Below are 15,622 nucleotides of genomic sequence, written 5' to 3'. Positions count from 1 at the left end.
TAAAGCCTTAGCTTTCTGATAGGCTTTTTTCAATACATTTTTACTTGTAACAGCTGGCCAACGAAGAACCAGGGTTTCATCCTAGATGATAGGCACACTTGCACACCTGTGTAATCGGACAGTTTTCCTTTTGACCTGAAGGGGGTGCTGAAGTACCAGGCTGAATGACAATGAACTTCTTGGCAAGATGGGGGAGCTAAGGAGGCCTGGGGATAATCAAGTGTAATTGTCTCAGCTGAAACTCATCCTAGAAATAGGGCTGTGGATATAAACTCCCAGCCTGCTCTTTCCTGTGTCTCTATTCTTGGCTGGTGAGCTGGGAGGAGGGCCAAGGTGAACTGGGAGTAAAGACACAGACTATATTTGGAAAAGTTGTATGATTGGGCCTTAGAGTCCTGCGCAGCACTAGGTTGGGCAGGATTGTTAGTAAAGGGAACAAAGAGTGGGTCAGAGGCCAAGTGGCCAGGCTTTATTTTGCTGTTTGTTTATTTTGCCTTTTTTTTGTGAAAATAGTATTAGTGAAAAAAACCCTTGATGCACTTTTAACTTGCTAGCCCTGTTTCTGGTTTGAAACACCCCCGTTGCTATGGGTGATCTCACATATGGTGCAGGATGCGGGCAGCTTTATAAACAGGTGTTTGGAAGGCAAGCATGGAAGAGATACTAATACAGCTTGTTTTGGCCAATGCCAACCAACAGCAGGCCAATGCGGAGCAAAAGCTTACTAACCAACAATTACTGCTAGGTCTGGAAAACCAGCGGCATGCGCTGGAACAAGCGGTGGCCCGCCACAAGTAATTGTTAGAAATACAAGCACAGAGCTACCAACAACAATTAGATGCACTAAAACAGCAGACATCTTTGCAAGAACAGACTCCGAGAGTGGTGCTGGGCGTACGCCAGCTTTTCGGGTAAGCCATTTTTTGCCAAAAATGACTGCGGATGATAATCCTGAGGTGTTTCTGACCACATTTAAAAGAACTGCCAATAGGAAAAGATAGCCTAAGAAACAGTAGGCTGGATTGGTGGCCCTGTTATTATCTGGAGACTCCCAAAAAGCCTATTATGACCTGGAGCCGACGGAAGCAAGTTACTATGTCCGCCTTAAGGTAGAAATACTGGCTCAGCTGGGTGTCACCCTGGTTGTCTGGGCCCAATGGGTGTATAACTGGTCTTATCTAGCAGGAAAACCTCCCAGATACCAGATGTATGACCTAATACATCTAACAAGGAAGTGGCTACAACCGGAGCTGTTGTCAGGACCGCAAATTGTGGAACGGGTAGTCATGGACCAGTTCATAAGGTCCCTCCCTGTTTCCATACAAAAGTGGGTGAGCCATGGAGTCCTGTCGTCAGTCGACAAGCTGGTGGACCTAGTGGAAAGGTACTTGGCTGCCGAGAACTTAACCACCTCCCTATAGTACTCACGGACTTTCCACCCCAAGACCAGACCAAGGGATGGGAGTGGAGGGAGCAAAAAAAGGGGAGCCAAACATGTTATCTGTTACCGCTGCCGGGAAGAAGGACATAATGCTGCAAATTGCCCTGTGGTGGATGAACCAATGCACTGTGACTTTCTGAGTGGCAGACGTCAGTCTCTTTTTGCCACCATTGCATGCCCTGCTATATGGGGCGATGAAAAGTATTGGTGTAAAATGTATATGAATACCAAAATGATTGTGGGGCTGTTAGACTCAGGTAGTGTGGTAACTCTGGTGAAAGCTCAACTAGTGGCTACAGAGACCTCCTGACTTAAAACAGTGGGGGTAACATGTGTACACAGGGATACTAGGGAGTATCCTGTGACGTCAGTGTCACACCATTGAACAGCTAGTGGTACCCAAGCCATACAGGAAATTGGTGTTAGACCTGGCCCATGGGCACCTCCTAGGGGGGCATCTGGGGGCTGAAAAAAACAGAAAGCGAATAGTCCATAGGTTTTATTGGCCAGGGGTTGCCAAGGAGCTGGAGGTGTACTGTGCTTCATGTCCAGTATGTCAGTTGTCTGCTCCAATGCCACATTTTTGTAGCCCTTTGGTTCCCCTCCCCATCATTGAGGTCCTTTTTGAGAGGATTGCCATGGATTTAGTTGGCCCATTGCTAAAGTCAGTTTAGTTGGCCATCAATATATCCTAGTCACAATGCACTATGCTACTCGGTATCCTGAGGCAATTCCTCTCCGAAGCTACTCGGTATCCTGAGGCAATTCCTCTCAGAAATACCTCTGCTAAAACCATAGCCCGGGAACTGTTCCAAGTTTTCAGCTGAGTAGGCGTTGCCAAAGAGGTAGTTACTGATCAGGGAACCCCGTTTATGTCCCGGGTAACTAAAGAGCTTTGTAAACTCTTAAAGGTGACACAGCTACGCACATCGGTGTATCACCCTCAAACAGACGGCTTAGTGGAATGTTTTAACAAAACTATAAAACAGGTGTTGCGGAAAGTTAAAGATAAAAAGATAAAGACGGGAAAATTGGGACTGTCTACTTCCATATTTGATGTTTGCTATCAGGGTGGTTCCCCAATCTTCAACCGGATGCTCTCCCTTTGAATTATTATATGGGAGGCACTCCAGGGGACTTTTAAATATTGCTAGAGAAACATAGGAAAATAATTTATAATCGGGGTGCAAGTATCCGTACTTTTGCCCCTGAGGATAGAGCTTTGGTACTAGTTCCCACGGTGGAAAGTAAAATCCTAGCCAAATGGCAGGGCCCCTATGAGGTCATGGAAAAGCTTAGTGACGTAAATTATAAGATTAGCCAACTTGGTAGGCGGAAACCAGAGCAAATTTATCATGTGAATTTGTTGAAACCATAGAAAGAAAGGGAAGCATTAACGGTGAGGACCACAGAGCTACCTGCTCGGTCTGATTCTGTAATTCCAGAAGTCTGGATATCAGACACTTTGTCAAAGGGTCAACAACAGGAAGCAAGAGATTTTGTGCTCCAAAATAGGGATATGTTCTCTAACTTGCCTGGACGAACATCCATGGCTACACATGATATTATCACCCCTCCAGGTGAAAGGGTGAGATTGAAACCCTACCGATTTCTTAATTAGAATAAATATTTTTTGAACTAGAATTGCTTATTTATATACAAATGTTTAGCAAAGGACATTCCTATGAACATCCAGTAGGTGGGGCATTTACTTACATGCCTATCATGTATACATGGCATTTCCCTGGAATCCTTTTTCTCTAACGAGGGAAATATTTGCATGAATTTCTCAAAAAGCATTGCCTAAAAAGTCATCTGTGTTTTATACTTAGTTAGGTGGATAAATTTAATAGCAATATACTTCAGCTTTAGGCTGCTGGCAGGAATATCCCATTTTCATGACTGCTTTTAGTCTGAAAGATTGGTAGAGCTCAACAAAGAACGCTGATAAACATACCCAAAGATTCCAAGACTGCAGAATACAACATACGTAACTACATAACAACGTGAGTGCCAATGTCAGGTGCATAAAAAAAAAAAACAAGTGCCCACACCTGCAACATTTAAAAAAAAAAATCATGAATACAACATTTTTAAGTTAGCTTTGATTCTGTAGCAGTATATCAAATTGTAAATTCCTCAGAAACTGTAACCATTACCAGTATCATACAATCTGTATAAAGATCACATTTTATCCATAAATATAAAATGAAGACAAGAAACTTGAAGTGCATGTTTACCATTATATATAATGTATACATACTGATACATTATAGAACATCATTTATAATATCCATATAACAAATAATGTTATAAACAGTTTTAATTCTTTTAAATACAAAACAATCCTTACTTGTGTTTTAGACCCAAAAAGAAGACGATCAAATTTCTTTCCAATTTTTAGCCAGGTCTTTGCTAAACTTAGAGAGAATCCTTCCTACAAATAAAGAGAAATTAAAACTAAAATTTTAAAGGGCACAAATAAAAAGCCACCTGCAGTTCACTGTCCTGCTTTAAGTTGTTTTTTGATTTTCATATACTTATATGAATTGAAAGCCGACTTGAAGTGAAAAAAGCATGGCATCCTAGACCTCAAGTACAGAGAGAACTATTCCAGTCCTGAGCAACAAGACCTTTTTCATTGAAGCAATATGATCAAAGGGGTATTTTCCAGTAAAATAAATACATAACACATGTAGCTGCATTGTAAAACATATTTTGTTGGAAAAAAAAGTATTAGACTCAATGACTAAAAATACACCAAGACAATATTTCTCACTTTTAAAGCGTAGCTAAACTCAGACATTTCACTTTAAATAAAAGGGTAGACCATCCTTTTATGTTAAGTAAAAATTCTGTTGTTTGTTTGGGTTTTTAAGTGCAACACCCTTTAAAAAAAAAAAAAAAAAAAACAGGGTGCAGCACCACCCCCTACTTGCCTAGGCAATCGAGAATGAAAGCGCAAAGCCTCCCGGGATACAAACGTCACGCATCCCAGGAGGCTCTTGGGTACTCTCACGTGCCTGTCATAACCCGGTCAATCAAGGTGGCTGAACATCCTTTTCAGTAACAGTAAGACAATAAAGATGGAGGTGCCCTGTGACAGAACTGGGACAGGTGAGTACCGTGGGTGTAGTTTTCTATCTTGCAGTCACAATACCAAACTTCATCAGACAAGTTTGGAAAATCCACAAAAGGGACACAAAGCTCCACTCTATTTACCTACAATAAAAGCATTTTTATATCTGTCTGTTGATGTTAAAGATGTTTCCTTTCTTCCTATTTAATAAAGTCTTTGCCAATATTTCAATATTGCATATATATATATATATATATATATATATATATATATATTCCTAATATGTCATTATTTTGTTACAACATCACTCTTCTTGGGTAACCCAGGAAGAAAAACAGTGGCAGCTGTCAGCACTTGTATGTGTTTTAGCAACGTTTTTACTGAGATTAGAGAAAACTCTTCCTGCAGACAGAAATTATAACTAAAGTCTTTGATTTGTTGATTATAGCAACTGATGATTAAAACAAACTCACTCAGATGATTGCCATAAGATTTTTTTTAAGCAAATTTCACCTAAGCAGTTCATACAGCCAATTTTAACAAAGCTTTAGTGAAGGCGTAATCAGTCACATCACTGCAGAATCAAGTTTAGAGAAATTGTCTACTTGTTTCTGCTCATTCAACAGAATTGTTTCAAAGGAGCTTTTGTTCAAATGCAAATGTTTAACATAACAAAGAAAAAAAAATAAAATATCATCCCCTACAAAGTAGAAACAGTAGTCCTAAACCTTATTCCCTAGCCCCCCTTATTACAGCCTGCCATGTTAAATCCTAAGCTTTCCTCACACTAACAGATCTGCACTGTGTAGCCATTAAACATATTTATTGCCACCTCTTTATGAAATATGCAGGCTCCCCCTGGCTCCCTTTATTCCCCATGGTTGAGCTGTACTTCAGCTCTCCACCACAATATGTCCCACCCAAAGGACTGTGGTGCACATGCGGATTAAGAAGTTAGCAGGGATGCTTTTGCTGCAAAGCTGTGCAGTATTAGTAATGATCACGAGGGAAACTGTGATTCACCACCCAGACCACACTCTCAATTGTTGATAAAATGGTGATGCAGAAACTGGCTCAGACCTACTGGTGGATGGTGCACATTTCTTTCTGCCATGATAATAATAGTATGAGTACTGTAGGAACAATAGAACAGTTTTTAAATCAGATGATTTTATCACTAATTGGGAATGCAGCTGGTAAAAGTCTATAATGAGGTGCAGATGATACACACAAGGCACAGGATGTGTGATAGCATTCTTTGGCATGTGACAGTTATTTATCCCACTGCATGATTAAGGCAGTGACGTATAGCAATTCTGCTTGAGGTGTTGATACTTTGCAGAATCCCCTCTCTGGCATCACACCAAGTGATTAATGGCAATATCATTGTAAGGGTGGTCTTGTCCATGCTTGTCTTTCTGTGCAGAGTGACTTAATTCTTCAGCTGTGACTACTACTGGGAATGAAAGTGTCATGTCTGGGAGGAAAGTGACAGGCTGGCCATCCTGAATTTAAGAACACTTATTAACACCTCTCTACAAAGCAAGCCTTTGCTACATTTCAGCTTTTCATTAAATGCACCCAGGCATCCGGATGGTTGTTTTTTTTTTTAGTATTCATATGAATTGTACTTTTCCATGTAGATAAGTATTACGTTTTGGCTAGGAAATACATTTTCAGCAATAATCTAAACTTTGATAAAAATAGAACCTGTTGGGTTAGAACAGGGGTTATTATTCCCAGTGGATTGCCAAACCTGTTTCCATGCCAGACTGTTGAAATTATCATCACCAGTTCTATTGGGTATGATTCTGACCTCAAAAGATGTCAAAGGTTTTGTTTTAATGTACATAGAGATATAAAAGGGGAAAAGCTGAAAGAAAATAATGTGCTTTTCTTTATCACATATACTTATATTAAAGCGGAACTAAACTTCCACTTCTAAGAATAAATGATCAGGCAGGTCAGTACTGAATGAAGCGACAGATGATGTTCCATGTGTAATAATCCCTCCTACCCGCCTAACTGTTTCCTCCAAATATCTGGTAAATAGCCGAGCTGCACATAAGCAGCGTAAGCGTTGATTGCCAGGAAAGTTCTCCAAGGCTTGAGAGGATACACTTTCATCAGTGAAGCTGGGTGATACAGGAAACCTGGAATGAATTTCATTTGCTAGCAAATGTTTTGAATCCTGGGCCAGATTCATTCTGAGTTTGCTGGATCCCTCATCTTCACTAATGAAAGTGTATTTTCCCCAGCCTTGGAGAGCTTTAACAAATCAGGACCAGTGAGTAACACAGGTTTACCTCTGCTTTAGAACAAGAAATTACAAACACTGCTTTTTTTCTTTTCATAACATTACACTGAAGTGCAGTCAATTTCTCCATTTTTATTTGTGGTTCAATAATGCAGATAATCCTTTTAAAGTTTTATATTATTATTTTATTATTTGATCATCTAGTACTATACTCCCAAAATTTGATCATGTCACCCTCAAGGCATACAGATACCCCCAGTTAAATACCCTTAGGTTAGAACATTTGCCAGTAAGAGAAAGAATTGGGCTTCAAGTTCCAGGCAAAAAGACTTAATTTGAAAATGTAAAAAGAAAAACATGGGAAGACTGATATTTTCTACCACAAAGCAGGACACACCTCATATGAAGCTTTAAAGCTCTGCATGGAGCACACCTGCAGGTAGCCAAAATCAGCACATAAAGAGCATACACTCTGACCTTTCTGCTTCTGTGTTTATAACCATATTTGCCTGTACAGACAGTATATATTCAGCTCCAGGTTCCTATCCTTACATATACTAATTTCTCTCTTATGAACGAAATCAGTTGCTAAGCCATACCGTTTGTGGGTTCACTCCCTTTTTAGGATGGCTACCCACACTCCATTGCTTTGATATTTGATCCAACCCAGTTGACTGTGAAATGCTGGAGTAAGTGTTAAGCTGTGTACAGATTTATGGTTGTCTTCAAAAGACATAAATCTAGCATCTGTACAGCTGTCTCACAATCTCATTTGGACATAACCCTTGCCAAGTCATTGTACTGGAAAATATAAGTGGTCTTAATTTTTTTTCAATTTTTGTTGTTGTCTGTGTATCCTTTTTTTCAGTGCTAATCTATGGGTTATGATGCACTCAAAAAAGACTCTGTGAAATGCTAAAGGAGCTTATCTCAACAGTCATTTTGTGGGGCTGTTAAAGCGGACCTAAACTCAACATTTTCACTTTACATAAAAGGGTAGACAATCCTTATATGTGTGAAGGAGAAGTGTTATTTATTTTTCATTTTTTTAAGTACAACACCCTTTTAAAAAAAAGTGCAGCACCTCCTTTTTCAGTCTTCATCACCACGCACCTCCCCTTTAAGTCTTGATTGTTTCGGCGATCAAGACTGAATGGGAGTGCAGAGCCTCTGGGTGCTCCTTCTGTGCTTGCCCTAATCTCGGACATGCGCAGAAGGGGCATTTTTTCTATTAAGGGAAAGAAATGCCGATTTCACTCAAGCGCAGTGAGATCAGCTCTCTTTTTTCCCCTTTACAGCAGGCTACATCAGCCAATCTCTGACCTGCACAGTGCCAGATCTGGGGATGTGCCAAGAAGACAAGAAGACGACTGAAGATGGCGGCGGCAGGCGGTGACGAAGAGGAATTCCAGGACGATGCAGGACCGGATGGCAGGACCAGCGCCATCGAGGGATCTGCAGGATTGGTGTAAGTGTCATTTTTTTTGTTTTTTAGTTTAGTTCTGCTTTTTAACAAATTCTAATATATCTAATATATTATATATGACAGTAGAGGGAGCTTTTACAAATCTACATGTGGAATACAATAATCAATATATTGAACAGTAGGCAACTAAAATGTCAAAATATTTCTCTAATTAAATGCGTATACATCATAGTTTCCCTTTAAAGAAAAGTGCATCTCTATTCTAAGCATGAGTTGTCAAAATATTTTTAGTGTTTTATGTATACATTTGCTTAAACAGATAAAGGTTTCTTGAAGTCATGTCCTTGTTTGGGTTTTCAATGGTGCACAGAAACCAAGCGGCCTATGTAACGATAATGTATAAACCCTGTATATTACCTTTGCGCTGTTTCCCTGATTTTTCATCCATAAGTATATTACCATTAATATCTCTGTTTAATAATTTGTTCTGTTTTGGATTTGTCTGTTATAATTAACACTCATAGTAAAGCTATGATATTTGCACTGTTCTTTGCACTGGAATATTGTTATGTTATTTGTGTACTTATGGGATGATTTTCTAAATTGTTGTTTAATATATTCCATCATACAGTTGCTCGGACTTTCTACCTATATCCCCTAAAGAAGCCTTCTGGTGAAACGCGTCGGGATAGAGAAAACTGAGTCTCCTTTCTACACTTGTTGCAATTTTTAGTCAGACAACTGATTCTCTAGAAAGCAAGGCATTTCCCTACCTATAGCGGTTCAGGGATGCCTTAGCCTGAATGTCCTTTGTATCACTTCTTTTTGTTTTTGTAATTGATCCCTATTGTTTTTTCCACTTTGGATGTTATATAAATGAAAATATTTGAATATCTCTTTTTGCCAAGTAAACCCCAGTCTTTTCTCATTATTTCTTCATTTTGACTTATGGGGTTGGCAGATCTATTACTGACAAGATAGTTAGAGTCACTCCCCCCACACTGTATTGTTAAAGATAATGATTGCCTGGATACTATAGGTCTCCACACACCTCCAAGATTGTACTATGATATTAATCCAGCAAAAAAGTCATAATCCAGATTTGAGTAGATATGGTTGAATAGACTGCTGACATTAATATGACCTATATCTTCCACCTGCAGAAAGAGCCGCATTTATTGTAATATAAAATAAAATTTATTACTGCTGTGGAAGGTAGACAGCCCTAACAGGCATAACTTATATTTTATTGCCAGTATTCTAAAGAGATAAAAAAGCACCCAGTGCATGATTTACCCTTCCATCATCTACCTGAAACTAATAGTTGAAAAAGATTGTTTAGAAATGATGCAGGAAAAATGAAAATCTGCTAAATTCAAAACTAATGCACACATATGTATGTATGCACTGTCTTACCTGACAAACAAAATGTCTCATTCTGTTTGGCTGATTTCTGCACAATATTGATATCCTTATGGCAAAGCTAGGACCTTGACTACACTTTTCTTCAATGCAGTGGATTAAACAGGGCTAAACATTCACCTTAATAACCTAGATGAAGCATTCCTTCTTTTACAGATTTTCAAAATATTGTAAGGACTGAAACCATGTTTATTACAAACCAAACTGCACTGTAAATAAGCTGAACAAAAAGAGCTTAGTAAGTGTTTCTGAAACAAAGCTATTTTACCCATCATGCCTATTATAATATTCACTTAGCTGTGCGGTGACACAGATGAAAACACTTGGATTTTCATTCTCACAGAAGGATAAAAATATAGCAACAGGCAGCTCCTTTGTCTCCCTCTAGTAGTAAATGATTAGGCTTCGACACAGCAATGTTACTTTAGAATCGTCAGAAATAAATGTGAGTAGCTTTTTTATGAAAGCAGACCGTAGGAGATCAAAGTTCTGGTTTCCAATAATGCTTTGTGTCATCATTAAAAATGTGCTTTCTTATGTTTCATTGCTTAGACCTGTTCTTTAAAAAAAAAAAAAATGTTCAGATTCACCATATGTGTGTTATCAAAAGTACCATGCACTTTCCCCCATGCTGCAGTTTCTCTTTATCCATTCACTGAATAACAATGTAATTTTTAGCCACTATATCTTTCGTTGGAAGATCAGTTACCTGAATTTGTTTCATTAATATTGAATATGAAAGGCTAGACAGTACAGGCTTCATAACATTCTATAAAATGTCAAGTAAATTCACTGTAACAGAGAATGATTTTTCCTGCTAAGTGGTATATCAGTTGCACTGTCAATAAATAAGATAGGGCATAAGGGTTACATTAATGACTTGAAAAAAACATGTACATTGTTGTTGATGCAGGTACATCATGATTTTTTTAAGCTACAGTGGTGTTTCTCAATCAAACCCTAGGGTTCCTCCAAGGCTTGCTAAGGGTTCCTTGAGCAATGAACAGTTTGTACCTCTGAGGTCATTTACCACCGACACCAGTTATCCATTTGGAAATCTGTGAGGGTGACATTCTTCCTGATGGACAACGGTGTAAGAGGCATTCTACCCATTGACCACCAGTCCAATGTACCATAAATTGGGTCTACAATAAATATTAAAAGGGGTTTCCTGAGACCTGAAAGTTATTTCAAGGGTTCCTCCATATGTAATGGAGAAGGCTGAGAAAGGCAGTGCATGTTTAAAGCACCAAAGATTCAAAAGAAAAATGATTTTTTTTTAATGCTCTGTGATTATTTATATCTTAAATAAATAAATGCAACAAACAATATTTAATCTTTTTTCAATATTATATGAAATTTAATGAAACCTACAAAGAAATTGTGGTCATTTTTGGTTCATTACTGGTCCTGCAACTGGGTGGAACATACAATATCTAACATTGAAAAAATATGCAGATTCTATAGCCTAACAAGCACAAAGCTGTTGCTGTAAACAAGCTATTCAAGTTATATTTTTAGGAGGACATGTTAACACACCTCTGTGAAAATGCTGATCTCACACTAAGACAGCTGCCACAGAGATGTAATAAATTATTAGTTCTGAAAAGCCATTAACAGACCTTTAAATTAATCAATAACCCTTAAAGACAAGAATGTCTCACACAAAAATGGCAAAATGTGTGGAATTACCGTATTTTTTGCCGTATAAGACGCACTTTTTCTTCCCCAAAACTGGGGGGGAAAAGTTAGTGCGTCTTATACAACAAATGTGTTATAAAATAATTAAAATAATATACTCACCCGATACCCGGATCCTGCGTGTGTCTCTGGCTGCAGCAGCGTGTGTTTCTTCTCCCCTCTGCCAGCATCGTGTCTCCTGTCTGTAAAGCAGAGCGAAAGAAGCCGGCACAGCGCCACCTGCTGTTCCCTGTCCTAACTGCCGTACAGTGGAAAAAAAACACAGAGTGATCAGAAGGGGAATTTGAATGACAGAGTGATCAGAAGGGAATTTTGAAAGGCACAGAGTGATCAGAAAGGGAATTTGAATGGCTCATGAGTGATCAGAAGGGGAATAATCTTTCAGAATCTTTTTTTCTAGATTTTCCTCCTTTAAAATTGGGTGCGTCTTATATTCCGGAGCGTCTTATACGGCGAAAAATACGGTAATTACCATATACACATATTTCTATCCCTACATCCAATTTGCAAAGGGGAGTATAACAACATTTGAGAGGTCCAATAGGCAACTAATTCCCTGGCTACGTGTTCTTGGAGCTTCTATTTGGCTGCTTCCATCTTGCTGCATATCTCACACTATAAGCCAGCCTGACTGGAGGATGTGCTGCAGAAAATGTCACCAGTTGGTCATCATGCATCAAGGCCCCAAAGCCGGCCATGAAGGTCACAGAGGAAATCTAGTTGGATATCAATAACCTCTAGGCTAACAGTAGCAAGTAAGAGAGAGAACAAGTAAAGTTGAAAGGCATACAGTGGGACTGGAGGTTTCTGTGTAACCTTTGCTACAGCAACACATTTAATAGGACAAACAGATGAAAGTTATGATGAAAAAAGTGGATTATATCAAGAAGTGCCTCTGCAGAAATATCATCATACCAGTAGGAATTCCTGAAGACATGAAAGGAGGAGCCCTGCTCAATTCTTGAAAGACTGTTTTGAAACGGAAATTAGTCATGCCAATCACTCCCCCTGCTTTGTTATTGAGAGAGATCATCAGGTCCTTGGTCACCAACCAACACCTGGAGCACCCTGCAACCAGTTATCATACACCTGGTAAATTACCAAAACAGGGACTGGATTCTCCACCTGGAAAAATCTAATTAGTTTATTCATATTCATAAACATCAACTTTTAAAAAATCCAACAACAGCTTAGGAAGCTTAGCCATTTTTACACCGTGATTTATCATGCCAAGATGCACAAGGACAATATTTGAAGCGTACCTAAACTCAACATTTTTACTTTATGTAGAAGGGCAGACAAACCTTTTAAATAAAGTAAATTTTTAAATGCAACACTTTAAAAATAGAAAAAAGGGGTGCAGCATCGCTTCTTAATGGGAGTGCACCCACGTCATGCATCCCAGGAGGCTCTGCCACTCCTTCTTTGCATGTCTGATCTTCTGTGCATGTCAGATTGGATACTTAAGTGAAGAGTTTTATAATATAAGTGGGGAATCTACACAGAGATGGTCTGCAGAAGATATAAAATTAATTTAAATTTTAATATTAACTTTAAGTGAGTGCAGCCAAGCCACATAAAGGTACCCATTTGCTACACCGTTGAATAGTAGTGGGAGAAAATCAGTTGAAACACCCAGGTCAAATCTGGTAACCTAAATTCTTCATTGCTCCCTTAGTAAATTAAAAAAACAAGACTGGACTATCTGCTCTTGGTAGAGAAACATAAACATAAAGTGCTTCTAAGGTAGAGTAATTTATCTTGAAAAAAGGTGGTGCCATACTGAATCCTGCCATGATGAACCCCTCCGAAGAAGACACATAATATTTATAGTAGAAAGTATAGTGGGTAATAAGCGTTCTAGAGTGTGGACCAGGGAGGAAATTCTAACATCTGCTACATAAACATTACCTCTCGAAGAAATAAATCCCACTAAAATAATGAGTTGATGAACATTGGCCTGCAACTAGAACACACTGATGAGTTCTTCCTCTCTTTGGGAAGCACTGTAATATGGGATCTGAGTGAGTCTTTGTGGTTTTTTTAGCTTCCTAAAATTTTCTAAATGTTTTAAGGCCCTCAAGAAATTTCCTATCATGAGATGAAAGGTGAGGCGGGTCGGACTGAAACAGGAAGACCAGTATGATGTCTTCCTTGGTGATAAGCAACCCCCTAAAAGGGCTATTTGGCCACATTAATTGGCTTTGGCTAATGGGTTTAAATATCTATCCCATCTTGTCCATATTGATTTTTCAGGGCCTTTCAGACAAACACATATACCAAATAAAATGTTTTTACTGATGAGACATACAATCAAGACAAAACTGGTAAATCTCGCTTTCCCAATGTTCATCTGGGAAGACCTTCTCACAACTATCACTATACTTGAAGCATCAACCTTGATCATATTCTAAAAGATGGCTTCCCCTCTAAACTGAAGCAGTAAGACTACAAGTGAGGGGCAGCACTAAAGGACAGTACTTGGGTACAGGATAAGAAAGCAAAAAAATGTCCCAACATTGGGAGGAGTTTGCATGTTATCCCTGTGTTTGTGTGAGTTTACCCCTGGCAGTCTGGTTTTCTCCCACACCAAACATGCAGTTAGGTTAATTGGATGCCCAAATAAGTGACCTTGGTGAATGTGGGCTGTCAGGCCCAATATGGTTGTTTGACAAAAATAATAGTAAAGCAAAAAAAAATTTATTTAAAATGATGGCACCATCAGTCGCTTGTTGCTCCTTTGCAGTTCAATTATTGGCTGGGGCAGTGGGAAGATCAGGATAGGCAGTTTACCAGCAGTAGAGAAAAAGTCAGGCCACTAGGTTGCCAACTGACCTACCAAGTTGTATAACTCTCAGGTCTGACAGAACATACATATATACCCTGGACTTAATACCTGGTATTTTTGCCATGAATTACAAAAATGAATGACTGTTACTTTCCAACCAAAATATCTAACTGTTCAGTTGTTTTTACTTTACAACTTTTACATTTCATTTGTCTTTTTTGATTTTAATTAAAGTTGAACAGCAAATTTACTTGAATGAGAAAGGGATGATTCTCTTAAACTGACTATAAATGTGGACATTTTTTTTGGTTTGTTTTGGTTAATTTAAACCATTTCAAGCCATGAGAAATCACAAATACAATCACTGGTATCACCAGAAGCTAAGCAATCTGCAACCCACATTTTTGAGTGTTTGAGAAGTTGACATTGTGTGATAAATTAGCTTCAATAGAATTTACTCATAGTATAAAGTCTAAAGTCTAGAAGGGGCCCTAGCTCTTCCTTAGTCATTCCAAAATAAAAACAAATGGTGACCAGAGTTCATTTTTAGTTTCTAGAATGTAGCATGTAAAGCAGGTAGCATGTTTGGCTTTTAAAGACTGTTTCTGTCATGGGAATAAAAGGTACCAATGCTCTTTCTATTTTAATTATTTAATTTTTACTGTTTATAATTGAGAGAATCATTAGTCTGATCCTATCATTGTGTGTATGCAATTTCATTAATTGCGCCTATTCCAGATTATTTAGTATTTGCTTCATTTGCAGCAATGTGGAGAAACATTCCCGTTTTATAACACACACATGTCGAAATGTATCTGCTTTTCATTTTACTAAGCAGATGGCCTGTTGTACAACTGAAGCATTTTCAAATAGACCCTTTAATGTGATTTGTTTTTTTAATACAGAACCCGTTTTAAAGTCCATCTCCCGACTGCAAAATGAGGATTAAATCTCCAAATGCACCACCAGTAATTCATAGTGAGGAATTAAAATGAGGGATATAATGGGATACAAGATAAAACTGTGCCACAGTGCATTCTAGAACTGTGCCTTCCAATCCATATACATATCCAGGGATAAAGTTGAAGTTCAACTAAATAAAAAAGGCTGTGTACTTGTGGCACACTGTGCAACAGAGTTGATAGCCTATCACAGCTTATATGTGGAGATTATAAAACCATTAAATGCACTTTCAGAGTTAGTCATATTTTAGGCGTATGAAAAAAAATGTATCTAAAACTATACATGACAATGAGCTTTAAAGTTCCATTCAGTGAGGTAACCCCTAGAATCTTGATTGTTAGTTAAATTAGGGATGTGGACATGTGATAATTAGGAGGTTGGTCATTCATTGATTGTTTAGCTATAATCAAAATGCATATTATTGCATATCAAACAATGAAAAAACTTTAATGCAAATATTTATATATTTGCAATTTTTAATTTGTATTGTATATTAATTATTATTAGATAAGCATTCTCCATAATATAAGATAGAATAAAAATTC

At 38.3% G+C, this 15,622-nt stretch overlaps 1 protein-coding gene across 1 annotated transcript in view; it reads right to left on the bottom strand.

Annotated features, from left to right (window-relative positions):
- The window catches only part of REC114 (REC114 meiotic recombination protein), a 67,974-nt gene that overhangs the window by 38,183 nt on the left and 14,169 nt on the right, over positions 1-15,622 (bottom strand). Inside the window, exon 4 of the mRNA XM_072402130.1 lies at positions 3,795-3,878. Within this exon, the coding sequence (XP_072258231.1) occupies positions 3,795-3,878 (84 nt within the window). The remainder of the gene's footprint in view (positions 1-3,794; positions 3,879-15,622) is intronic.

This window comes from Pyxicephalus adspersus, chromosome 2 (assembly GCF_032062135.1).
Source record: "Pyxicephalus adspersus chromosome 2, UCB_Pads_2.0, whole genome shotgun sequence".
Classification (NCBI taxonomy): Eukaryota; Metazoa; Chordata; class Amphibia; order Anura; family Pyxicephalidae; genus Pyxicephalus; species Pyxicephalus adspersus.
Note: the sequence above shows the minus strand (reverse complement) of the source record. Positions and strands in the feature narration are given on the sequence as shown.